At 44.2% G+C, this 27827-nt stretch overlaps 2 protein-coding genes across 2 annotated transcripts in view; one reads left to right on the forward strand and one right to left on the reverse strand.

Moving 5' to 3' along the window:
* Positions 1-27827, reverse strand: part of LOC149371928 (uncharacterized) — a 510412-nt gene that overhangs the window by 212206 nt on the left and 270379 nt on the right. The gene's annotated exons all lie outside the window — the stretch shown is intronic.
* LOC149371931 (cell adhesion molecule Dscam1-like) overlaps positions 26209-27827 on the forward strand; it is a 114777-nt gene continuing 113158 nt past the window's right edge. Inside the window, exon 1 of the mRNA XM_089585490.1 lies at positions 26209-27037. Coding sequence (XP_089441616.1) covers positions 26968-27037 — 70 coding nt within the window. The 5' untranslated portion in view covers positions 26209-26967. The remainder of the gene's footprint in view (positions 27038-27827) is intronic.

Below are 27827 nucleotides of genomic sequence, written 5' to 3' on the forward strand. Positions count from 1 at the left end.
GATGGCCCATATTGATACTCGGCACAGAATCAGACAAGACAGTCGAGTGCTTGCTCTTGGCTGCGATAGGGAGCATACCCACCAGCGAAGACCCCGACCAGGCAACAACCTGCCCAAACAACTGTTAAGGCCTCGTGGGTTGAGGGAAGCGGCCTGTGTACGAAATAATTCATGTATCCAGTACCTTCTCCGGTCATCATTCGACAGCAGTAGCGAAGAATAAATGTGTATGGCATCTACAGTCATGTGCTATGTGTCCCGCTGTTTTGCCTTAGCGAACACCCTGATCATCGTCAGCTAAGCAAGGCTGGAAGAAGGGGTCAATACACGCGTTTTGGATGTCATAGAAGTTGTCTTTACAGAAGAACAGCGCACAAGATGGGAATGTGAATAATTTCTCCAAATTGTTCTTGTCGTAACCTACTGCTTTCACATTGTACGTCAGGTATGCTGGCTGAATCAGAGGTATTTGCAAAAACAGATAAACAATGATCAGAAAAAAAAAATCACAAAGGAAATATTAAAAAGCGGAATCAATAAAAAGGGGCAGAAGTCCGGAATAGCCTAAAGCGCCTACGCGGAAAATGTCACCTTTGCAAAGATAACCAACGCTTCATCATACAGGATCCAACGCTGTGTAAATAAATCACTTGACATGCAGTTTTGTAATTTATTATTATTATGCTTGACATTATTATCTCTCAATTCCTAAGCTTTAGTTTTTACTTCGTTTCTACATTCCACCAACATCGCAGCCCTGGTGATGTGAACCGACAGCGACTATTATTTTAGAGTGGAAGGTAAAGGACCTCGACGTACGCGTAGTGACCGTGGTTGTCATCATCAAGCGTTCGCAACGAAGGACCACAGGACCCAAGGAGCGTGGACTGCTAAGAGCAGACATTACGTTAGCATCTCTCATACCAGGTGAAACGAACGCGACATCAACGTATCAACCACCCGAGGTCGCAACAGTCTGTTGATTTCATAGTGGTGAAAAACACGAACAAGCTGCCGCAACGCCGAAGAAAACTTTGACACAGGCCGTTTTGGTACTTTGGTCTTTACATCAGAACGAAATTCTGGTATGCGACGATGTGCACAATAGGAGGTTTCGTGTTGGTGCTGCATTCGTTTCACCTAACTCGTGAGATCTTCACACTGCATCCACACCTGGAAGCCGTCGCTTCATAAGCCTAGTGGTCTAAAGTCATGGCACGACATCGTCAACCACGCATGGTGCGGTGTGCCTTACAGAAGAAGCGCACAACCCTTCTCTGTTTGCAGGAGGCGCTGGGCGAAGTCAAAAGCAAGGCTCGTTCAAGGTTCATGGTGAGGGGCCTCGGTCTCGAAGCCCCCCCTAAAAAATGTCAAGATCCTCAGGTGCGGGCTCATCAAGAAGAAGGCTCCCGCGAAACACAGAGTATCATCAAGCTATCGCAAGAGAGACAGGCGTCATCGATGAAAGACAAGCAAATCGTATTTGCCGTTGCAATTGATGTAAAACCATGAACTCCAAAATCATTATCCAGAAAACCATAAGATTAAACCGGAAGGCCTCCTCGTATGCTTTGTCACGAATGTATAATAGACATGTGTTTTATTCTCTGTATTTTGCTTGAATGTGGCGGCCGTAGTTCACGACAGTCTTGATGGGAAGCACACTCGAAATGCAAAGAAGGCACCATAACAATGAAAAAAAATGCTCCAAAACATAAATTACCAGCCACATACAAAATACCAGCTTTTCCGATGAATCTAGCGCTTTGAAAATAGATGTGTCTTTCTTTGTTCTGGCACGAGTGGATCAGTTTTTTATTCTACTTAGTGTGTTCTATGTCACTTCGGCAAAGGAGAGAGCGGTTATCATAAGCAAGTAAAATTGGAGCAAAGGTCAAAGTAAAAAAAAAGAAATAGGATAGGGGCGTAACGTTTGCGTCTAAAAGATTATTAGGAATGAAGAGTGGTTTTCCCGGTTCTTTCTTACATAACAGTCTTTCTAAAGCATGGGCCTCATAGAGAGACGTCTTCACTACAATAATAAAAGGTAAAGCCGAAGCTACGGTATTGACTGACTACTACTACGGTAGTGACTGGGTTGTGAGACACTCAATTCCCTTTGAAGTTTTTCACTGTGATTTAAAAACAAGGCTCATTTCTCTGTAGATGATCAATTTAAGAATATAAGTGTGCCTCCTAAAGTCAAAAATATAAAGTGTACGAGTTGATTTAAGTAAATACTCATCCAATTATTGAACCATATGAAGCACTTAATGTCCTCCTTTCTGTGCAGTCCAACCCAATAGACCTCACCGACTTATCTCCTACAGTTCTATAAAGTAAACCTGGAAAGATTAAAAAAATTATGGCTGAGGCTTAGCTAAGGTTAAGCCTAGTCAGATGCGAAGCATATTGGTGGCTAGGCTTGGTAATACATGGCTTTCCTTGGTTGCATACTTGGTCATTTTAATACAACCACTAGAAGCCTTCGTCGTGGGGGAAGACAACGGCATGGCTACAGCGGAACGCCGACTAACCCCGAGACGCGCGTTGGGTGAGCGCCTGGATTGCCACGGAAGCCGCGTCTGCCTGCCCGGTGGAGCGAGCGTTTCGCCTACACCGAGTGTGAACGCGCGTTCGAAATGCGCGGGAATGCCGCTCGAGGACATTCCGGCGTCTGTGCGATGGAATCGTCACGACGACGTCACGGTGTGACGTGGCGTGACGGCTAGGGGTCCCACGGCGACGGCGCGAGGTGGAGGCCGCCTCTCTCATCCGATGACACGTGGTGTGACGTCACGGTGTCACGTGGCGTGACGTCACGGTGTCACGTGGTGTGACGTCACGGTGTCACGTGGTGTGACGTCACGGTGTCACGTGGTGTGACGTCTAGGGGTCCCACGCCGACGGCGTGAGTGGTAGCTCTAGCAATATGCTTCGCATAAAAAATCACCCTGCATATAAAACGAGCTTCTGTTGGAAACTGAGACGAAATAAATATTTTTTCGAGAAGCGAGAAGCACGGTTCAACTTTATGTCTATATGCTTACGTTGTCAGCAGCTGAGTAAGTTCTGCATCGCTTAAGCTCATTTCGTCCAAGGATATAAATAGCATTGTCCGTTACTGAAGACTGCGTAAGATAGAGACTGTGTTTTTAGTTTTTTCACTTGAACAAAGAGTGACACTCAAGAATGTACTCATATTCAGAAATACGCTGATCGCCGGCTGTGCTTTGACGTAGTCATGCCAAAACTATGAGAGAAAGGCCCATAAGAGGTTTGTACGAAACCAATACGAGCTGTTCTACGTTCTCTGCAAATGCATATTAACGAAATCCATCTCTTTGTGCTGATTGTTATTTCTTTCAACATTTATGAGAACTAATTCTTCGGCGAGATACATGGCAGACAATTGTACTGACCACACAGTTAGGAGTAATTTGAAATACCAAAATAAATGCTTCTGCACCAGAGGAAAAGCCCCAAAACACATGTTCGGAGTGCAGCAGTTTTGACGGCTGGTAAGAAGTGTTCACACAAGACTTACTGCCAGAGACGGATCATGAACCATGCGAAAGGCGATGAATCACAGGAAGGAGACGTACTCCTTAGCGTGGGTAGACACATGAGAATAAGACACTTACTGCCTTAGTCCTCCCATACAGCTTGAATAGCCATTTATAAAACCACCAGAAACAACAAATTATTGTCCTGAGAGACAACGAATACTGCAAATAAAGCACTTGCTCTCGAAGCTTTTGTGTTATTCGCACTTTTGTTCGAGTTTCACAGTGCCGCGGTGGAAAATGCAATAGAGTGATTTATTCTTATAATATTTTGGCTTTGCTCCCAGGATTGCGTGGTTTCCACCACCAAAGAAAAGGGGCCCTACATGACGTTCTTCGGGCTTATGCCATAACACAACCCTTTTGTTCGCTCAGATCAGAGGCATCGTTCCAGAACGGCGCCCTTCCTTTGAAAGTAACAGGGAGTGGGGCTCTTTACAAAAGCGAGCCGGAACATTGCACCACGCTGAGCGGACATAGAATTGGCCTTGGCCTAACAGGAAGATATCCTGTACAAGGTGCAGAGAGTGCATTCATAATAAAGATAGAGGTAAGCGCAAGTATATTGCCAGAGATGTTGCCCGATTAGTACCAAGCACATCCAGAAGACAAATTGGCTGTTACAAAAACCGATAACCTCTATTACGGAATCTTTTCCCGGCGTGAGCGCATAAAGCATTACTAGACACTGGTGCCTAGTAGACGACAGTGATATCTTTAAAATAACAGTAAGAAAGAGGCTGCGGTGACCATTAATATAGCTTGCAATGGCGCCGAACATGTTCACTTGTTACAACTGAAGCTGCATCCGCAACCTTAGCAAATGGTCAAGTCCAACACTGTACGAATGTTCTCGGGCTAATACCAGTACCACTTTCAATCTTCAGACAGAAAGATTTTTCTGTTCAAGAACCCAGCGAATCCCGTGAGACAACCGTCAACTTAAGTCTCCATCAGCAGTGTAGCAGTGCATTCTGTGTATTTGAAAAAAATTTAAATATTGCTCTCCTTGCCCTGACGCCTTTGATGAAACCCAACATACAAGTTTAAAAGTGCGGACCTCCACGTAGTCCACATTTTTTACACACCTCCCCTTCCTCTCGTGAAGCCTTAATTGTCACTGTGTGCCTCTCTCCGCAATGCGGTGCTGTCGTTACACATTGACGGCACCCACCGATGGCTCTGCTTGAAACAGATACCAGCCGGCCAAGTGGTGCACTGCGTAACTTCCGCACCACTGCGCCAATAGCTGCATAAGTACTCCCAGCGACTCATGAATGCATGAAAGACAAGGAGAACTTGGGCGGGAGGCATCTGTAATGTTATCGCATTGTACAATTAAGCGTAAGCTATGTGTCGTCTAATTTCTTGCTGCGCAAATAATATCTCTAGGCCTCAAAAAAAAATATTCCTCTAGTTGCGTACCGTAAAACTCCAGAGTTTCTCTTTACCAGCGTATAAAAAATTTCCCACAAAGTGCAACTATACCCACAGATTCCGAATGAGTGCAGCTTTCAACAGGAAATTGTTTCATCATCATTATTATCAGCCTGACTACCCCTGCTTTTTATGGAAGATAAGTAATCTACTATAAAAACATTTATATGAGGAGCGCAAAAATGCCTTTCTAGCTTTACAAAAGAAGGTTTTTTTTCTTGCTAGTAATGAAAGCAGGAGGAGCGACATGCTTTTCTGAAGTCATGCTCAGGACATGATGAACTCCGTCAATAAATGCTGGAGTGGCTGGACAGTCAGTTGCTTCTACCATTATTGCGAGGGTGACAAGGTGGTCTTCCTACTTGGTAGAAGGGATGCCTTATATTTTATTATTATTGAGTCTGCTCTAAGGATCCAGTCCTCAGTCTTTTTTAGATGACGCGTCATTTTGAGCCATCAATACGTATTTGGAAGCAGCAAGTTCATCGCGTGTCTTCTAGACGAAGTAGTATTCCTCGCTCACAAAGCGACCCTATCGACTAGTTTTCCAAGTTCGCCAAAAGACCGACATTCACACCACCTTCAAATTTTAGCGAGGAATCAAGATCAAGAGAAGCATGCTTAGTATTAAGCACAGACTCGGGACTCTTTAGATTTTTTCGGAGTCAAGTTTCGATTGCGTTGCCTAACATAAGCATAGGTTTAGAACTACTGAAATGCAGTTGCAACCAAAACGGCGGAAAACATGTTGCCGCGACAGATCACGCCTAGGAATGACCTCGTTGTTGGACACTTTTCTTGGTGCGTCCAGATCTATCATATTATTTAAAACGTTTACAAAATTACGATCGCAGCATACCATGCGGGACCCCATTATAAAGGTATGTACTCAGTCACCCTCTACAGCAGGCATGTCTATACTTATGTTACTAAAGTCTAAAGAAGCACGCCAAACTGTAAACTTTGCACGCGAACTTTGTTAATGTGCGTGGTCATCGGAAGCAGAATTCGTGGGAGCGTTTGTGTGCACACAAAATAGGCGCCTCTCTTTCCTCCCTGCAACTACGTGTATCAAAGCTAGAGCAACCGAAGCCTCTGAAACGGGCGTGTCGGAAGCTGAGCTGTCGGAAGCACCAGGCACCGTTCAGGAAGTGAGCGTCGCAAGAGCGAACAGAGTTCCCTCCATTAGAGGCGCGGCCTTTCGTGACATTGCTTCATTACATATTTTCCAGCTTGAGCTTGGCCGTTTCAAGCAAACAATAATTAATAGAGACTATTTTCATACGTATAGTCCAAAATCTGCCCTTTGTTCATACGTTTAATGAGCGGTGCGCAATTCGCTTCATATATCCACTATTTCGAGAAGATGTATATAGTGCTCTGAGCAATACAAAAAAAGCGATCGACAAACTGCTGCAAATCGAAAGCGTGCTGACTAACAACATGAAGGGGGTCAGGTGTTTGTTGAAAGGAATTTTTTTTGTAAATTTGTTATTTGACTGCTTTAACTGAGCGCAGAAAGGATTGCAAACAGACTTTTCAGTTCTTCGGCACGTGGCTTGCTCGAGTAAGGATGAGGATGAAGTAATGCTTGTCTGCAGATGTTTGCCTAATCAAGTACGCCATTTAGGTACCGCGAGTTTTGAAAATGTGTCTCTCTCAATCACTAACGCTCTTTTTTTACCTCAGCGAATAAGGCCTCTTTTCTTACTCCATCAACAAGTCTTCTTGTGACAATGTGACGATGTCATAAGAAATAAACGACTGCGTAGTGCCATCAGCCCATGCAGCCAGGGCCGTTATCGCGATGAGCATTAAAACAAAGCGTCGATAAGTAAACAGCCTAAGTCAACTGGTCCATAACTGCGTGAAATAAATAGATATAATCTTTGAGTATGCAACTGGACGAGCAGTTGTTTAATACTAAGAACGCCTTTCAAACGCCTTCCCGCACATAGTTATCAAGTTATATTTTTGGCTTTGTGTTTCGGCTCAAAAGTTAGCTACAGAAAACACACATCTTTAATATCAGTATATCAGGGTTCACATTCGCTAAATACAAAGTAAAAAAGGGAAGAGTATGAGCCTGTATTTTATTGTTTGGTACAACGTGATGATGCCACAGCCGTGTTTACACCTTCACCAAACATCAAACACGGCAGCTCCAAATACCAACACCTTATATTGAATCTTGTTTATTATAAATCAGACAATATGTCTGGCTAGCCTCTCCTTTCATCGCTGCAGCATGGACTAAGTTGCGAAGTCATACATTCTACCTATTTCAAGAATGAGTTTTTGTGCCTAGCAAAGAATGATTCACTTTGAATGAGCCTGAATATTCAGAATGTGGCGCTATTTTTATGTACGACTAGTATATTGATTTTAATGAGATAATCCAGGCGAAATCCTCGTCAGTGTCGATTGTCAGCCACGGCTAACAAATAGTTTACGCTAAACCACAAAACCAAATCTCGCATTCGCCTATAATATGCATACTTCCTGCCACAGATTAGTGTTGTGCCTGCAATAAAGGGGACACTCTGTCTAGCAGGATACTAAGCAAACTTTTTAAGGCTTCCTTTTCATTTTGACTGCGAGAAATTGAATCATTGTGAGCGTGCATTCTTAAGCAGAGGTAGAGTACTGTTGAGGTGTAAAGTACCCTGTTGAGGAAGAATTAAAGTATTGTGAGCACATCTTCCAAACGATATCTGTTTTTAGCGTTTTCAACTTTTAAGGAGCAGTATTGATGTGTTTAGTGCAACATAATCTGCGAAAGAGAAAGAAGCAGGCACTTTCTTCTGCGTACCTTCTACGTTCACATGGAGCTCTCATTTCAGTTCCCCATTGGCGATTGCAATTGCACCGGCATGGGGAATCAGCCATTGCTGGTTCTCCAATGTTTTTCCGGTCTGCACCAGCCCACACAGGAGAGTAGTACTGCTTACCGGGTTGCTGTCTTCAGTGCAGGAATGCTTCTAATAAAGAAAATTGCCCCGAAATTCATTGAAGCTAAAGTAAACCCGCAAAGGGCATTTATCAGTTCCAATAGAGAAGGGAGAGTGATCGTTCAATTTATTGCGAGACAACACAAGATGATAAGGTGGCTTCAGAAATGTTTTAGCGAGTAGTAACTAAACGTTTTGTTCGCTGATTGCTAAACTGAAAAATAAAGCTGAAGATAAACACCTTGCCTTTTTATTTAACTCACTTCTACAAATACTGTTTTCAAAAACAAGCTTATACTGGGAATTTTCTGTTTCTTTAAGCAGCGATGTTTCCCACTCAATCCTACGTCCTGTCAGCATCAACCGACGGTGAGCACCTCGTTACGATGCGCCACCGCCTACGCTGGAAACGAACATAAAACGCGCCCCCTATCTGCTTTCTTGTTCCTTGTCCTAAAACATCACAGAGCGCTCAAGGGGCCGAAATCTGAACACCTTTTCATCCCTTCTAGACACCCAGCTGCATTTAGGTCAATCCCTTCTCATTTCGCGCCTCGGCTTAGCGGCAATCCAACCAAGCGCACGGATTCCGTACACTTCGTCGCCGAATGTAAAGCCCGCGAAAGCTCCTACACAGCTTACTCCTTTCTCTTATCGACCAGGCCGGAACTGCTCTCCTGGTCTGAGGTAGCCGACCAAAAGAAAGAGAAAAAAAAAACAGGCGATGGAACCAGTCCATGGCAGGCGGTGCGAATTCGGCAGCAGTGGCGGAAGTGGGTCTTTTTATTTTTGCTTCGCCCACTGAGCGCTCTACGCGCATCTTCCTCGCCGGCACGCGAACTATTTTTTCACGCAACCGCCTCTCTCCAAAGAAACAGCTTCATCATTCTACCTCTGCTCCTATCGTGAATTTCATTTGTATTTTTCTTTCGCGCTTGCGACGATTCGCCTTTGATCCTTAAGAGCATCGCAGGCTGCCGACTTCGGCAGAAATGTCACGTTGATAAGACGAAGCTTCTAGCTGGAGAGGACAACCCGACGCGAACGACAACAAACAAGATCGGCCGTTGCGAGCGCTTCGAGCGGACGCTACCGTATGGAATGCGGGGAAGCGGCCATTAGGACGTGTCCCGAATGCCGCCTTTTTCAAAGCCCGGGATCAGACAACGCTCCGACCGTTATGATACTTTCCACCCTTGCCTCTACGATACTTGTAGACGCTACGTTAGTCTTGTTGATGGTCTTGCCAAATGGAAAGTGTAACATTTCTTGCTCTTCCAGGATCATAGTTGATGGTACCTTTGAAAAGACATAATTTCAAAATTTTCGAATATGTTGAAATTTATGTTGGAGTCGGAGTACTGGCACACTCTTTTTGCAGTAATCACGCCGAACTTTCCTTTTCATAACATCGATTTGCAGGCACTCAAATGACTTTTCAGAACTTAATGGTCCCCCCCCGTATCGGCGCTACCCGCTCGTATTCGGATCCAGATTACAGGTCTGTATGGTTTTCAGTGCATAGAGACATATCTACAAACTTCAAAATACTTGTCAAAAAGTCCTTCGCATATCGGCCAAAAGCAAAATACTCTTCTAAAAGCACGTTACTGGAACGCACGAATGAATCATTAAAGTTCACAATATACTGCTTCTCTCATGCTGAAGAGTAGCGAATGTTTAAAAACTTACGCTTGATGTGCCGAAACATTCAACGACACCGTTGCCTCCACTGCCACCCTGAGCCTGAAATATTTTGTAGCCTGTCACCTTATAGGCTTTTCAAACGACTAACTTTGCGTGCAGTGTCACAAATTGTTTATTCCCTCACATTTCTCAAAAAAACAATAAGCAGGCTCACTCGGCTTCAGAGTCACCACTTTTTTACTTTGCCGTGCACACCTGGCGGAGTTCTTTCTTGCTTTAACCGCAGCGGTGGCCTAGTGGTTTGAGGTCATGACAATTGTTCCTTTTGCTGCGTACTAGTCAGTGCCTTACAAATATATTGTTCCAAGCTTCCTCTCGCTAAAATTGAAGTCCATGAATGCAAAGGATGAGCCTTCTCATTACTTTACACACCCGAACAATATCAGAGTGCCTCCAGCCGCAATGGTGCTGCAAGCTGCTTTATGTTGTAACGGCGGTGTTACAGAGGCACTTTTGAAAAACCAATCAATGGTTGAATTTTCAACACAGAAATATGGCCGTTCTTTCTGGACTTGCGTTCTTCGCAATTTGTCACAGTAAAACTCGGCCTTCTCTCGTGATGCCTATCCTCGGAGTAAGTGAATATGCTGCGACGTCAAACAGGATTCTTACAGACTTTTCCTTTTTATTTCCGAGGCCTAAGTACTCAAAGTGCTCCATGCTCGAGCGTACGATTAGACTTGCTTGTGCTTTTGTACAGAAACACCATGGCGCTGTCTGCATCATAAAAGCTATGCGCACAAATTTATCCATATGCTTCAGAATTTTTCGAAGTTGAGAACGATAGTCTGGGATTTAGCACTAATTAAATAACGGCACCACAATAAAAACGAAGTCTTACGATGACTGCTGAAAGTATCCTGAACACTGCAGCAGTCGTCCTGTGTCGACATTTATAGCGCGTTACTGTGCAATGTTAAGCACTAACTAGCACAACTTTCGATACAATTTAATGGCTATTTTTTATAATCGCGAGGAGGAATAGTGTTGCCCTTGTGTTTGCCCTTGGTTCCCGTGGTCGAATGTACGTAAGGCGAACGAAGGGGAAGCCATTCAGTTGCCTAATACCGCTATAAAACAGATATTTCATACGCCGGAGGCTTGATGTGCGCCAGAAGTAACAAAAAACAACAAAACACGAGACTCGATGTTCGCGCACAAATAAGTGGGCGAGTAAAGCTGATGGAGAGCAAACTTGAGCGCCTGAGTGTTTTCCTTCGATGGCTGCTGGGGTCATCAGAAAAACGTTTTTTTTTCTTTCGGACTGGATGTCTCGTCTAAAGCATTTCGGGCACGACTTCTTCCATTTCACCACGGCGGAAAAAGTGCGCGCATTGGTATTGCCAATGGTGCTTCCGCTGCGGCGACCGCGCTGAGGAAACGCTTGCGCACGCGCTCCCTACTTCGCCGGCCCGCGCGGAACGCTCGGCGACCGGGAGAGAAAATCCGAACACCGGGCGTTAGCGCGTGAACTTTTCCTCTCCCGTGCCAGCCGCGCCAAACGCGTGCCGTTCGCTATATACGCGAACCAATCTCGCCCAACACTGGAAGCGGCCGCCGCAGGCTTCGTTCTCCTCGAACCGATCGATGCGCGTTTCCAATCTGGCGTGTCCAGCGCAGTTCGCTCGCACTGACCCCAACGCGCTCACACGGTCGGAGAGGCGCGCACTGTCGCGCGCTTCGGGGGCTCTGCGCTCTGAATTCCAACGACGTGCGCGCACGAACGGATATCTGGGCGCTGCACTGACGTTCTTGCTGCTTTTTGCTTTCTAGATGCGTGTGAAAGTTCGATATAGCGTCTTTTTTACTTATTTTTTTTTATCGCGTAACTATGCGCGCCATTTTGAGCTTGCGCCGGGAATAGGGCAAAACAGCACTGAACGTGTCGGGCGAAGCAGAGGCAACATATGATCATTTGCGATTATTTACTTGCCTTAGCACCGTAGTCTTCAATGTCCAAGGAGCTTGCAGCTTTATAGCATGTGGTTTTTGCCTTGAACTCGCATAATATCGGCATGAACAAAACTTGGACTCTGAAATAAATTGCTGGCTAGATTTGGAGTTGAGTAGTAAAGACTACGAACCAGATGGTAAGAAATCTTTGAATAAAAAAGGCGCAAAAATTAGGGCGGAGAAAAGACGGCATGATTGAAGGAGCAAACTCACGACAGCCATGAAAAAGAACATGATCGCCCTTCAGAAATGGCCTTTCATTTTTGAAAAACAGTGTCATTCATGGCTAACTCATCCATTACGAAAAATAAACAATCACAACTCAAATATTTTTGGCAGGTGAGTGGTATTTATGAGTACCACTAGATGGTGTAAAAATTCTCTACCTGACTCTCTCCGCTTTTGTCTCGTAGCTGTCTTTATGTACTCCTTTGCCGACTCATGACTGTAGCCGTTTTGTCGGCAAATTTTGCGTAATATTCTATGTAACTGCGATTACAACCTGTTTCTTACGTCCCTAAGTATTCACTTGTCGCCTACATATCACCCTAATTTTTTCCGTCCCGCTTAGAAGCGAATCTGATTGAGATCCCATTGAAACCTACATATATCTTTGCAAATCATTTCTTTATTTAAAACATACTGTGATCATTAGTGCTTAGTATTTATTTTTTATTTACTCTTACCATGTTTGGCACGTACAGTGACGGAGAATAGTTTGCAGCACGCGTATGGGCAGAAAAAGGCGTGGTTAGCTAAAGCAGGCCAATGAAATACTAGAAACGTCAGACGACATGAGTTCTTTCTCTATTGGAAGAATACCATCGGGCTGGCTAGCGACACTACAAAGAAATGAACATATTCTGCGAATACGCATCCCGAAAACGTTCTTGCCCTGACTGTGCACTGTGTTCGCTATGTTTTATATTATGTGTTGCATGTCTGTATTGGTGTGTATTGCATCGCAAGTTCGACCGCGAATTTCTCCCCCTTTCGAAAGGAGCAAAGGGCGCCACAGCCAGGCATTCACCATTCCTAAGAATAGCTTTAAGTCCTGAACTTTTCAATAGTAGTGCACTGTGTTTTACGCTTTCTGAAGGAGAGCTTCCTGTGTATTAAATTGTGGCGGTTGATTTGCGCGCAGAGCATCTTTCTCTTGATATGCTGTTCACGCGTAGTCTGATTCAAAATATTTTTTTTACATGCTTGCTATTGTTTTCCTACGGAAAGGCTTTTCAACCAATGCCAGTGGCAACTAATTAGCGCCTTGGTCCATGTGGCTTTTTTTAAAGCGCAGCTACAGTGTTACGCGTGAAAACTATTAGCCCGCCTCCTTTTCTGTGAACGAGTTGATAGGAGAATGCTTCTTGATTCTACTTTTTCATCTACACTATACGTAGCCTTCTAATCTTAACCGACCGATATGCTTGCTGTAATTGGAGAGAGCAGCCAAGTGAAAAGTCTTCAATGGGCAAAATTTCTATATGAACTTCGGCTCTACGAAATATTTTGTGTACAGTCTAAACTGAGTAAATATCTCATTTTGTAAACTTGTTCTCCAAGTATCAATCCGATTTCCAATCATTACAACGGACGTCCAGTAGGTCACTAAAGGTTCAGCGTGCGCTAGTTGTAAACGTGAGGTACGCGGCACGCTGCATATCGATTCAAAGACGTATGCAACAGGCATGTGGTTACGATGACGGGTTCTGTGCTTCTGCCGGAGGCATGCAGTGGTCGCTTTGCAGATAATAAAACGCGTATTTCTATTCAGTTCAGCGCAATCGAATTAGAAATGGAAGTTGTCAATTTTCTGTTCTTTGATGTCTCTGCATCTCAGTCCACCCATTAATTCAAAATGGCCACATGAAGTACTTTAATGCTCTTCGAGAGTAGTTTCAGCATAAAAGAGTTCTGCAAAGAATAGCATTATTCTCTGTAATGTTTATTTATTTCTGTTTCTTTATTGTTACAAAACCTGCCACAGCGCTGGGGCATTTAGCACAGGGCTCACAAGTTTCTAAAAGAGTTGAACAGTGTTGCGTCAAACCAAATCTTCTGGTAATACTTTCCAGTCGCTAATGGTAAGGGAAAAAAGAGGTGCTTAAACAAATATGTGCGGTAATAGTATGAACGAACCTTGAATTTGTGACCGTCTCGAGAAGAAGCGTACTGGGACTACTAAAAGTAGTCTCAGGTGCTACTTCCTGTTCATTGCAGTAGATGCGAAAGAACAATTTATTTTTTTTATTTTTCGACATTCATTTAAAGGATACAAGCAATGTTTTTTTTCTGCTATTTGAATCTGTCGAACTTCCCATAACGAATAGGGCAGAATTAATCGTATATGCTAAATTACATCAGCATGCACACGATAGAATAGAACAACCACAGGGAAAGCATACTCAAAAATCACTATCGGCGTCACAAGCGCGTCATATGCCGCCTGTTTTGCTTCTATGGACACATTGTTTAAATTCTGTCCTAACATATTCAGTGCCTTTCCATATTAGTAACCATAGTATGTATGTGGCAAGCCTACATTTTAACTCAGAAAAAAAATATTATACCCAGAAATACTATGTCCAACAATTTCACAAAAAAAATTTAAAATTAGGAAAGTGTAAGATACCTTTAAGGAAATGTTGAAGGCAATCGTTCATTCTTGTGATATGTAGGAAAATTTTTCTTTTAAAGTGTTTTCGTTGGTAGCGTCGAACACTTAAGATACGTAAAAACCAATGGGGAAGGCTTTCGACGATAGAAAAAATGTTAATTAAAAAAAATTCAAAACAGCCGTCGGGTGATCAGCGGATATAGTGATCGTTACAGTGAAATTTTATATTACACGAAAAAATTGTGTCATAAAAGGTTTCCCACTCAAAAATGCTTTTGCCCAGAAATGTTGGCGTGATAATATGACTCACTTCATGTAAATCAAATATCCAAGATGAACTGGTTCGAAAGTTGGTTGAGTGTACTTGTAAAAGAAACGTCAATATACTACTTTGCTGTTAAAAAAACAAAGAATTTCCCGTTACCACTTTTCTTTACCTTGCTATCAGCCTTTAGTTGGGTGGAACCCGTCTGATCTGCTAAAACAAAATATAAACGCAATGATCTGTGCTCAGTCGCATTTTAAACTTTATTCCAACTGAGATGGTATTAATAAAAACAAGAAAAAGGAAAGGCCAAATGCCACATGTAACAGAAATAGAAAGTGAGCTAGCGCCATTTATTACTTCTACCTATTCTCTTAAATTTAAATATTGTTTAATACAAGCGGTAATAGTTTCTTCGCTATTAAGATCTGAAGCCTCTGCATTAGCACCTGGTTGGAGGCGGTATGAAAAAGAAAAAAAACTGTCCGTTCACAGAGTGTTTTTCCTGAGCAAGTATCTTACTTCCTGCGAGACAGTACTCTGCTTTCAGGAGGCGTTTAAATTTTTTTGTTCTGTTTGGAAGTACAAAAGTTGTCAAGGATGTGTTATGAGCTCAAGCTTAGCTATTAAGTTTTTTTTTCCTTTTGTTCATCTGTGGCATGCGTGCGTATCTGTTTTTTTTTTCTTCGTTTTACGCAGAAGGAAGAGCGGAAACAAAAGCGAGGCTGTGATGTGGAAGAAAGAAGAACAAAATTAGGAAGACGTTGACAGTCACGCTTGCGAGCTCATAACGGCCAATGTAGTTTCCTCGGCGCGGAAACGTGATAGCTTTCATAGCCGCTGCTTGGCGTCGAAGTTCTAGAACCGGAAGCACTGGCAGCTCAGCGTACGCACTTCCGTAGATGTCCCTAGAAACACCGCTGGTGGAAAAAAAAACGCAATTTCCGTTTCCGGAACTATTTTTGCATGAATCCCATTTTTTAAGCCTGCTTCAATGGCGAAATGCCCATGGGAGAAAAAAAGAAAACACAGAAATAAAAGCTCTTCAGTTACAAATTTTGCGACCTTTCTTCTAGCGTTCTCTTTCTCTTATTTTTGCGATAAGTTTTCCTTTCAAACATTCAAAGAAAACTTTTTTTCTTTGGCTCTAACAAGTTTTTTTTTTCTTGCTGAATTCTACTGCCTTCAGTTTTTGTTTCTCGTGTTCGTCATTTCTGCGTCCAAACTTTCTTTACTCGTTCGTCAAACTAAAGTATCAATATCACGGTAAGTTCTCAGCAGAAGAGGAAAGTTGACTGCCAAATATGACTGCACATATTTTTGTAATTCCAAGCGCAGCTACGCCCCAGTAGTAATACGAATGCGGAATACTTTTATTCGATTAGAATATTCTCTAATTTTTGTAAACGCTGCATGTGGCCGTGGTTCCAAAATCATGAATGCGCAATGCAATAAATAACAGGCAATATAAGAAAATAACAAGGGACTGTCAAAACGAATATTATTAATATCGGCATTACTGGTCACACTCCTTTAAACGTCGAAGAACAAAAGATGTACATTCTGTGTATGTCTGCCTCATTACACTTATTTGTGCATTGGTTAAAACTTTTCAGGTAAAACATTTCTGCATTAGAGGTGATATAGTTATATACAGGAGATTGTGTAATATCCCTTAGCAAAAACTAATACGTTTGGAATATACGGTAGGCTATTTAAATTGTATTTTAAACATATTTTGTATTCATGAATGCACTAAAATATGTAGAAAATACGTTCCTGAAATTTCATGCTTGGTATTCGAAAAATATTCTTAAAATATGTCAAAAATACCTCACTTAAAGCATACTTCGAGCACTTTTCAAATACGTCGAAATACATGTATGCAGTTTTAGCATCTTGTCACTCTATTAAAAGTGTATTTTCGGAAATATGAAATTAATTCATCCAAATTATACTTCAATTCTAAAAAACGGGCAGTCCTTGTAAACGTATATGTATGCAGTTTTAGCATCTTGTTAAGGTATTAGAAGTGTACTTTCGTAAATATGAAATTAATTCATACGAAGTATACTTCAATTCGAACAAACGGGCAGTCCTTTTAAACGTATCTGCAGCACACTTCAAGCTGACGTTGAACAGTCTAGTGCTCGAAATCGCGTTTCGGGAAAAGGCATTTGCGTGTTGTCAACGTGTTTGGAGTGTGCTTCCGTAAATACGTAATTAATTCGTCCAAAGAATACTTAAATTCTAGCAAATTCGCAGTCCGCCTTAGCATATTTGCAGCACACTTCGAGATGCTTTTGAACAACCTAATGCTCGAAATCGAGTTTAGGGAAATCGCATTTTGGTGTTGGCAATGTTTCTAAAGTGTACTTTCGTAAATACGCAATTAATCCGCCCAAGTATACTTCGATTCCGACAAATGGGCAGTCAGCGTAAACATATCTGCATCACACTTCAAGCTACCGTGGAAAAATCTAGCGCTCGAAATGACATTTCAGGGGACAGTGAAAACACTTCCTTTCCTGTCGTCCTTTCGTTGCAACACAGTAATCATAGCGCGGGAACAACGCAGGACAAACACGAGACCGGACGAGAACGCCTTGTTGTTCCCGCGCTATGATTACTCTTTTGCAGTGGATGACCAACTTGCCCAAGACTTTTCTGTTCTGAAGTCCTTTCGTTTATGGTAACTTTTAGCAGGAAGGTAATCACCACTTATTTACACTACGTGCGGAGAACGTGATAGCATGATACCGGCAAAGGCGCCTTGGGTATTTCCGGGCCCGAATATGCCAGCGAAAAAGTCCACGACCGGCAAAGCCGACCGGCTCCCATAGACGCCCGTGTATCTGTTGGTTGACAGTTCAACTCCTGACCTATTTCTGACGCAAGTTTCGACTAGCAATTCTGTTCTAGATCGCCTTCCAATTCGAACGCGGCCAATAAGGCACTTCTCGGATAATATTTGGGCCCACAGTCTTTGCGGAAATAAACGCCTCGCCGGGCAAGATTGTGCGTCGCTCTCGGGGGGTATATATAAGACAAGTCAAGTATGGCGCTTGCCGGAGCGTTTAGTGATTGCTGCGGCCCTTCCGCCATGATTTGCTGTGTAGGTGTCTGCCGTTCCAATGCCGTCACGTTACCTTATAATCTCATGTACTGTACATTGTGATTGATGATAATTCCGCTTGTACAATTTGTTCTTAAGTTGAAGCATTCACCCGTATCATTCAGTGAAGTCCTCATTTTTTAAGCCAGCGAAGTGAATGTATTTTTGATGTATTAAACGTATATTTTTAGTGTACTTCTAATGTAATCTAATCTATTCAATGGGTATTTTAGTATTTTCTTAATGCATTACAAATATGCTATGTGGGCGAAAATGTACTTTTCACGTATTTTAAAGAACGTTCAATATATTATTCGTAGCATACTTAGAAAGCATTCGTATTGCAGTTTAAGCATAGGGACAAAAAAATGCGAAATAAATATGAAATCAATACAATATGTTTGAAATGCATTTTAAACACATCCACTTTTTCGCTAAGGGATGAGAGGTGATATAGAGGTTATCGCGCATTATGATAACAGCACATGCCCGCACAAAGAAAACGCCTATAGACATGGCGCATCCACCGGTGGCTTGAAAGGAAACCAGCGAAAAAAGAGGCTTCACAAATTGTGCTGAGCCAAAAAGGGGGGCTGTCGAGGGAGTATAAAATTGAGTCCGAGTGGAGTTCTATCAGTTGCAATGCCTGGCGAAAAAATAAAATGTGTGCAGGGGTGACAGTCATGGATCTGCTATGAGACTTTCTGTGTTCAGTAGCAACACAGAAAAATAAGTTCAAGTAAAAGAAGCGCAATCTCTTTTCATGAAGCAGCAGCAAGCTGACATAATAGCCAAGACGCCCGAATCACATGCATATTGAATATGCCTCTTTGTGTCAAGGAATGAATTCGAGACTTGAGAACAGGTGTGCGGTTTACCACCTGATTAATCTAATGACCAAATCATCCTACAATCAGGCCATGGCAAATTGCTTACGAAGTATAAAAAAGTTGCCTCTTTCGAAAACAATCCTATGGAATAATCAGTCCTGCCATAGGAGAATACTATGCATATATTTTATCGCGTCAACTGTTAAAGGCTTCCTTCTAGAGGTCTCGAGGTCACCGACAGCATGAAATATCACACAGGAAGACCACATAATTGGTAGTACCGGCCACTTTGATCGAACAGTCAACCCACCCAATTTGTGGCATGCACAATGAGTTACTTTATTATTACGGAATTAAGCAAATCCCAAATAATGCAATCAGGCACATTTTTTCGATCATGCCACCAAAATAATCAATGAAAACTACGAAAAATTACCTTGTCCCATCCTTTATTCCATGTCCCTTTACACATGAAACTGGCAATGAAAATACTGCCGCGCAACACGCGAGGCAGCGTTGCACTACTTGTGAATTTTATTTTCTGATGGAGGAATATGCATGTTCTATGCGGCGAACATTAAATCACCGCAAGGTTTGGCCGATGTATCTACGCCCGCAACACAAAGGGATAAGATACACAACGCCCTTCTCACAGGCAACTTGTTTGTTCCCATGCTTAATATTGCATAGCTTCTTACTATTCTTCCCCTCGCGTTTCCTCCGTACTGCAGCCCCTGATTTTCTCAATTTATTGGGCGCAGAAAAAAGCAAGCTTGCTCCGTATCGCACGCCTGCTCTTTTAAGCCGGTGAGACAGGGCGTTAATGCACGGCATAACCGCCAACTTCCTTTCTTTTGGATCGGAACAGAATTCTGAGGGGAGTCCGGATGTCTTTCCGGAGAAGCTATGCAATATTAACCAAGGGAACAAATATGCTGCCTATAAGAAGGGCGTGGTGCATCTTACCCCTTTTTCTTGCGGGTGTATATACATCAGACAGACCGGGATCTGTATCAATGGCTCGCCTCGCAGGACATGCCGATTCCGTCAGGCGCAAAGAAAATAGAAATCTAGCACAACAGTGCCTCGCGTGTAATTGTTATCCGTGTTTTGTTGAGACTACAGTGCTGTTTGTACATGATGTGCAGCGCACATGAGATTTCTGATGCATTCCAAATTATCAGAAAGGGCGAGGAATGTGTAAGGAAAACCTCGAATAACTTGTCATGCAGGGAAATCAGCGTGCTTCACTGTGGGTAGCGGGGTTGCGATAACCGAGCCTTGTGCTGTCATCGTACTTTGTAGGATCTGCATCGACACAAAAGCGAAAGCCACTTTGTACTGTCTTGCCAGAGCTTCAAGCGTACATTGTTCACACGCGTGATAGGAAGACACATGGCAAAGTAATTCGGCACGAAGCCGTGTTTATGCGAACATTTGACATATAATACAAAAATGATTTTCTGAGCATTATCATCCTATGACAGTTTCCTCATCGAAATCTTATAAAACATTTCAGCACAGACAACAAGCACCGGCACGACACACGCACTAGCGCGCGTGCGCGCGTGTGCGTACGTGTGTGTATGTATGCGTGTGTCCATGCGTGCGTGCGTGTGCGTGCGTGCGTGTGAGTGTGCGTCTGCGTGTGCGCGTACGTGTGCGTGTGCATGTGTGCGTCCGTGCGAGTGTGCGTGTGTGTGCGTGTGCGTGTGCGCATGCGCGTGCGCGTACGTGTGTGTGTGTGTGTGTGTGTGTGCGCGTGCGCGCGCGTGCGTGCGCGCGTGTGTGTATGAGTATGTGTGTGCGTGTCTGCGCGCGCGCGTGTGTGTTGTGTGTGCGTGCGTGCGTGCGTGTGTGTGTGTGTGCGTGTGCGCGCGTGTGTGTGTGTGTGCGTGCGTGTGTGTGTGTATGCGTGTGTGTGTGCGTGTGTGTGTGTGTGTGTATGCGTGTGCGTGTGCGTGTGCGTGTGTTGTGTGTGTGTGCGTGTGTGCGTGTGCGTGTGTGCGCGCGCGTGCGTGCGTGCGTGTTTGCCTGTGCGTGTGTGTGTGTTTGTGAGAGAGAGAGCGCGCTCGCACGCGTGGTTCTTCTGGTGTTTTGCGTCTATTTTCGGTAAAACCTTTGACAAGATCTATGTGCACCTACTCGCTGCCAAAAAATAGCTTTTCATCAATTTTCCAGTAGGGGTCGATTAAAGCTGTGTCTCACCATACAAAAAAAAATTAGGCTAGGGAATGTCTTCTAGACTTGTAATAGCATGCAAGGATGGTGCAGTTTTCTATATTTCTTTTATGACTTTTCTCTGCCCATGTATCCTGAAAAGGAAAACTTTTGGATTTGATTGGCGGGCTTTTTCTTTTATGCAAGTATTAAAGGTGATCCTTGCCAGACTATAAGTCACTGTTCTAAAGCAGTCAATGTCATGACTTATATCGGCAGAAGTTTTCATACTGAAAATTGGGACTGCGTGCATTTACTGCAGCTGCGACAGAGTTGCCGTTCGGTCATAATTTCTGTGGGCTAGAAAGAAATTCCGTTCTTCGCGCTTACCATTAAATGTTTCTATACTCGGCGGCTGCGTTAATTCGACCATAGCTGCACACCTGGTTGTTTACAAATGTTGTTTTTCAAAGCTACCGGTAATGCTTTAACTCAAGTTTCCTTTTGCGGTTCGAGAGGGACGTCCTGTTTTGGTGCTGTTTTTCTTGCCGAAGCAAACAAGAATCCCCTATCATACCTTCATCAACGCTGCTGAGCCGTCGCTGCGCATAACAGATCGAAATAGTCACGCCGTCCCCCGAGGATCAGCTTCAACAAACGAATATCTAGGGGTGCCGCGAGGAAGTCAACAAGCGAAAGCGGCTCGTGCCCCCCTCCGAGCAATGCGCTTGGCTGCCCACTTCCTCAATCTTGCCCCATTCTCTTCCAATATTGAGGGGCTGCCGAGACGACCCGCGACGCGTTTGGCCGCGTCCGCCCCTGTGCGCCTATGCTGGTTATGAAATAGGCTCTGCCGGACTGCTTTTCACAGTTTTGTTTCATACCGCTAGCGTTACCTGACCAGTCATCTGAGCGTAAACCTTCGGGAAGAATTTGCCTTACTCCCTGTTCTGATCTAGAACCCGCTTCTTCCGATTGGATGCAGACCGGACATTGTGCTGCTGAGGCGTAGGGATGATATTCAAGTATCGTATCTTACCTGTTGCCTTTCGCGCTATAGCCTAAGCTTTTATAGAAACCTACACTTACCGGTATGCGTCTGGGGTCATTTTCATGGTGTATCTAATGACTGGCAGCACGAGATAATATTTCAGGGTAGTTGAGGTTCTTGCGTAAAAGAAATTCTCTTCTGCTCTACCTGGTTACGCGGTTACGGCTAACTTATCCCTTTATTCATAGCTCCTACAGGCCGGAATTCAGTTTAGTGTTGTGAAATACCACGCCTATGTTGCCGCTGGCGTCCTGTGTTTCAGCCTAGCTGAGGAGGGACAAAAGCTTTGACTACTGAATTACGTCTGAATGTTTAGTGGACGACACTCTTTTCTTGTTTTCTACCACAGAATCGATTAGGTTGTAAAATTTTAAAGGATGCTGGAGAGGGTCTCTTGCTATGAAGAAGCACCGAGACAGTGGCAAAGAACTTATTAGCTGGGGACTCAAATTCATAAAATTTCCTGTAAAACTCTGTTGTCTTTAGATATGTGGGAAATATTGTGGCCTCAGCTGTTATTTAGCGAATATCGTGGCTAAGCTTCGCCTATTCTTCGGACTGTTTTGAGCGGGGAAGAGCAATCATGCCACAAACCAACTAGCAAAATTCAGTGTTTCAAATGCGAATAGGGAGCTGGTGTTCATCTGGCAAATATTCGACAAAATGCGGTAACTAATGTCTGCTCAGTATAGAACGAAGGCAACACTTTTCCAATGTTTTTTTCTATGAAGCGACATCCAGCCTTCACATACGAGTACAGTTTACTTGCGCCGAATCAAGTGAAGAAGTGTCGGCAAGTGTACTGGAGACCCTGACGTCCATCACGCCCTTCTTTCATGATACAAGTCAAGCCGTGTATTGAATTACTAAATCAGGTGTGCGCTCTTTGCCTAATACGCCTCGATTTCTTGTAACGAATTGAGCTTCCAGCCATACCATAGAAACCTGCCGTCTTCTTTTTTTTTATCACAAATCATGAATAATGCAGCTTTGTTTTCATTAATATTGTTACATTAGGCGGTGCATGCATAAGGAAGGAAGAAGAAGAAGCTCTTGAGTTTTTGTGAAGAAGACGACGGTCGAGCAGTGTCGGCTGGTGCCTGCAGTAAACGCCTGTGGTTTTAAAGCCCTGTTTTCCGTGTCCGCTCTCTGCAATCCCAAGCGGAACTACCCCGTAACATCTTGGTGGAGGTGCGGAGGTGGAGTACAATTTTTCAGTAGTTTATAAGTCTGGCCAGTTGCATCGAGACGCCGATTGCCTGTCCCGTCATCCAGTCGACCCGCCAAGCCAACCTGAATGCGACAATGACGATTTCGTGCTCTCTATTTCTGACTTTTCCAACATTTACCGTGAGCAACGCCAGGACCCTGAGCTTCGCGAAATTATCAGTCGCCTCTGCGCCGATCGCCATGACCCTGCCCTTCGTTTGTTTGTGCTCCGCGACGGCACCTTATACCGGCACAATATGCGACCTGATGGCCCTGACCTTCTACTAGTCGTCCCTCAGCACCTACGCAAAGCCGTCCTTGAACAGCTTCACGACGTTCCGACAGCGGGTCATCTAGGCGTCTCTCGCACATATGACAGTGTGCGCCGTCGGTTTTTTTGGCCAGGCCTCTACCGCACAGTCCGCCGATACGTGGCTGCTTGTGACCGCTGTCAACGCCGGAAAAAGCCATTAGTTTTACCAGCTGGACTTCTGCAGCCGATCGACATCCCCATAGACCCCTTTTCTCGCGTGGGTCTGGACCTTCTAGGGCCTTTTCCGCTCTCCGAATCGGGGAACAAATGGATTGCGGTGGCCACTGATTACACCACACGCTACGCGGTCACACGAGCAATACCAACCAGTTGTGCAACCGATGTCGCTGCTTTCCTCCTCAACGACGTTATACTCGTCCATGGAGCTCCCCGCCAACTGCTCACCGACCGTGGCCGTTGCTTTCTTGCGCGTATAGTCGACGAGATCCTACGGTTGTGCAACGTTCGTCATTCTTTCACGACTGCCTACCATCCACAGACGAACGGGCTTACCGAACGCCTTAACCGGACATTGACTGATATGCTGTCTATGTACGTGTCTGATGACCACCGCGACTGGGACATCACGCTGCCATTTGTGACATTTGCATACAATTCGTCGCGTCACAACACTTCCGGCTACTCCCCCTTTTATCTTCTATACGGCCGTGACCCTCTGCTTCCATTCGACAGCCTGCTCCCTCCAGTCGCCACTGCCAGCTCATATGCCCGTGACGCCATAGCTCGAGCTGACGTTGCCCGCGTTGTTGCTCGCAACCGACTCACAGCCTCCCAGCACTCCCAGAAACGTCGCTATGATTCCTGTCATCGCAACACCGAGTATTCTTGCGGCTCTCTCGTGCTGCTTTGGACCCCAGCTCGCCGCGTTGGCCTCTCGGAAAAACTTTTGCCACGATATACAGGCCCCTACCGTATTTTACGACAAGTGACTCCAGTGACATACGAAATTGTGCCCTTGCATCCCGCACGCCATACCTCCACACCTCGCACTGAGACGGTACATGTTGCACGCCTCAAGCCGTACTACACGGACCCTGGTGTGGACGCTAGTACGCACCGGGACGGTGCTTTTCAGCCGGCGGGGTAGTGTTACATTAGGCGGTGCATGCATAAGGAAGGAAGAAGAAGAAGCTCTTGAGTTTTTGTGAAGAAGACGACGGTCGAGCAGTGTCGGCTGGTGCCTGCAGTAAACGCCTGTGGTTTTAAAGCCCTGTTTTCCGTGTCCGCTCTCTGCAATCCCAAGCGGAACTACCCCGTAACAATATTATGAAAAAGCTTAGCTGCAAACAAATTTTTTTCACCCTGATTGTTTACAAAACGTGTTGTGAAAACAATGCGCTATTGTAATGAGACAAGCAGTTCATATAAGATCTTTTTTGTGAAAAAGTTCGTAGTCCGGTATGCAAGATTTTCATTTCGGCCCAAAACTTTCAGGGCCAATCGCCTCTGTCGTCAGTAATTTTGTGGGCAGATGATAGTGTGCGAACTACGAGCAATTTGGAAACATCAGTTTTCAAACTGAAAAATTAAGAACACAGCGCAAGAAACGCTTATTATCTGCTATTCAGACATTGGACAGCTAATGTGCTATTTTAAACATGCCTTGCAGCCGTAACTCTAAAATAGAAAACCGCACAAAGCAACGCATTATGCACCACAAGCACTGTTCTTTTTTTTTTTCCTAAGGTTCTTGCGCAAAACTTACAAAGGCGGAAAGGAGTCGCCAAATAGCGCGGACTATAGCAGGAATTTAAGCGCGACAAACCGACAGGAACAAATAAAATACACAAAACAATGCTAGGATCAACCCTACGTCTTTATAAAGCCCTTATATTTTCTCTTAAAATCTTGCGTTTCTAATATTTTTTGATAAATAAAGTGAAATAAACGTTTTCCAATCCAATTTAGCATAAGTGTAGTCTGTATGGCAGTGTTCTCGAAACAAACAAATTAGTGAGCTAGAGATGCCCTCCCGAAACCCTGCACCTGAAAAGGCAGTCAGCGACAGCGCGGAAAAGTGAGGAAAACAGTGCTCGAGTTCCCATCAAAACACTGGCAATAGTGAGACCTGTTTATGAACCTATGACCTCTATTCTCATTACCCTCATAATTCACGTCGCTGCTAACGTCAGAGGGCAGAGACTTGCATAACTTCAAGCTGAAATGTTTTCGAACATCATGCACAAGAAAAATTTTGCTCAGTGCTTCTGAATTTATAAGAGTGTGCAAATCTACGCAGTGTAACTAGGTTTTCATTGACAAGAAATTCTGAGCATGCAGGCAGTTTATTATTATCTTAAAAGTATTTGTTTAAACACTTATGTGTCCAGGTGAAACTATTCGAGAGCTTTTTAACATGAACCACCTTTTCCAATGATAACCAGGCTCTCATCGCTGTTTCCGCCGCTCTCTTTGCCTGTTCATGGTAGCACAGTTACTTTTGTCGCAGGCGGTACCTCTCTTTTCGCAAATGTGCACTCCAAGAGGTTTGGTTTTAAACTATGATGTGGTGCTCTTCAGCATTCGGAAGTCCTAATATCCGGAGGGATAATGGCCACAGTTCTTCTATTGTTCGAGAAATTCAGAACGAAATGATGCCCAACGAAACATAATGTTAGGTTCATAAGCAGCTCCTATGGGCAATACATACTTGACAAAGGCTGTGCAGCCCATGTTGTGAGTTTGACCTGTGCTGTACAGTACTCGCGTTTTATAACTTACAGATCTGCATCAATCCATTTTCTTTAACTCCATTGTGCAGCACAACATCAAACATATTTGGACGACCCCACCTGAAAAACGCGCGCGAGCGGAACAAGCGATTTTGAACAAGGGTCGCTGCAATCGCACTCCGCCTCCAGGGCGAGTCGATGCAAGGCTTGGTATCCGGGGGATGATGGCGGCAGCCGCTCAATCTGCGGAGCGCGCGCCACGGCCCGGGCTGCGGGAAAAGCGGAACGGGGAGAGGGGCACCGATCGAGCCTCCAACGCTCACACGCGCTCCGGCCACCGACGCGCAAGGGCTACCACGAAAGCCCTGAATCAAGCCATTCGCCTCGTGCGCGCTGAGTTGAACAGTGCCGGAGCGCTGCTCGTTTCACCGGCCTGCTAGCAGAGTTTCAAATAGGGTGAAAGTATACCCTTCGTGCCCATCGCTTCTTTCGTGTTGCATCTATGTGACAGGAACATTGTGCTGCATTACCACGTTGTGTGCAGCTGGCAGCGATTCTGGTATTAACAAACTCGTTATTCCATACAGCGGTGTACTTTCGAAAGGCCCGAAAGCCCGAGATGTTAAGCTCGACGAAGCTGGGGAATGTTGTGTTAGCATCGGCTCCATAGCAGTGAGCATTGCTGTGGTTTTTTGATTGCAAAGGTGCGAGCAAGATTGACGCCTCATTTTCTTCCATGTGTAGCTGGTTGCTGTGACGGTTTCTTTATGTGCAGCGAATGTGTTTTAGACTAACAGAAACCTATTCCTGCTGCAACTGGTGAATAAAACGTGCATACGGAGTGAAAAGCGGAAGATACTTGCGTCACACATTTCGCCAATTGGACTACGTGGTGCAAGTGTGTGTGATCTCCACATTAAGGAAATGAACCGCTAACGCCGTCAATGAAAACACGTAATCTGCTATCTGTGTCGGGCCAGCGTGTGGTGTTTGCGGCATTCTCGTGCTGACACATAAACTCGTGTGGCTGTTATCGTGTCTAGAGTCTAAAGTGATCTCCTTTCTGGATACCCGGGAGATCGACGTTCAAGTTAAGGCAAATGGGAGCACTAAGAAGACGCGGAGTAGTGGTCACTCTTCACGTCCTTCTTCTTGGCCTCGCGATAACAGGTAAGGCACTGCTTTCTGTACTGTGTTTTCACTTTTGATTCCAGCTTCCAATATATATGATTTGGAAGCATCTTTTTTTTTTTTTTTACTCTAGCGACTTGTCATTGGAAGAAATGGCTAGTATTATAATGGTATATTTCTGCCTTCGTGTCACCGAGACCTTTTCAATGTGAAAAAATCTTCGATAACGTCTTTTGGACTCTTGACTGCTGCCTTTTCACTCAATTCAGAATGAAGAGGTGTATGGCATTAGTCCGTTAGGGCCATGTTAAAGGTTTCTTTTTCTATTAGTAAGGAAGATTCTTATAGAAAGTGTAAGAAGTGGAATTCGTAAGAGTCAGACTGTTTCGGCTTACACATGCAGAATTTAGCATGAAAATTTCATTTTCAAATGCCCTGCAAAACAGCAAAATATTTATTGAGCTTACAAAATTTTCGAAACAGTTTCCACCCAGCAAGTTCAATTTGTTTGTTCCACAAACATTGCTCCCACAAATAACAACGTGTTCAGTATATTATTTGCGCTGGAGTGTTAATTTTTATTTTTCTTTCAGTAAGTAAAGCGAGGTGTGTGCGGTAAAATATTGCGAGGTATGTGCGGCTAAAACATTGCGAATAATTTTGGCATCAATAGTGGTAACTTACCCATATCGCAAGTGAAAAGAAAACGCTCGTTCAAAGAGTCCTATAAAGATCCCAAGAAAACCTTTCACACCGTGATAAGAGAATGTGTTCTCTTTGAATGGCTGCAGGGTATTGAAGTGATCCAGGAAAATTGAGAACAATCAAA

Source organism: Amblyomma mixtum, chromosome 1 (genome assembly GCF_055824585.1).
Source record: "Amblyomma mixtum isolate Tamu chromosome 1, ASM5582458v1, whole genome shotgun sequence".
NCBI lineage: Eukaryota > Metazoa > Arthropoda > Arachnida > Ixodida > Ixodidae > Amblyomma > Amblyomma mixtum.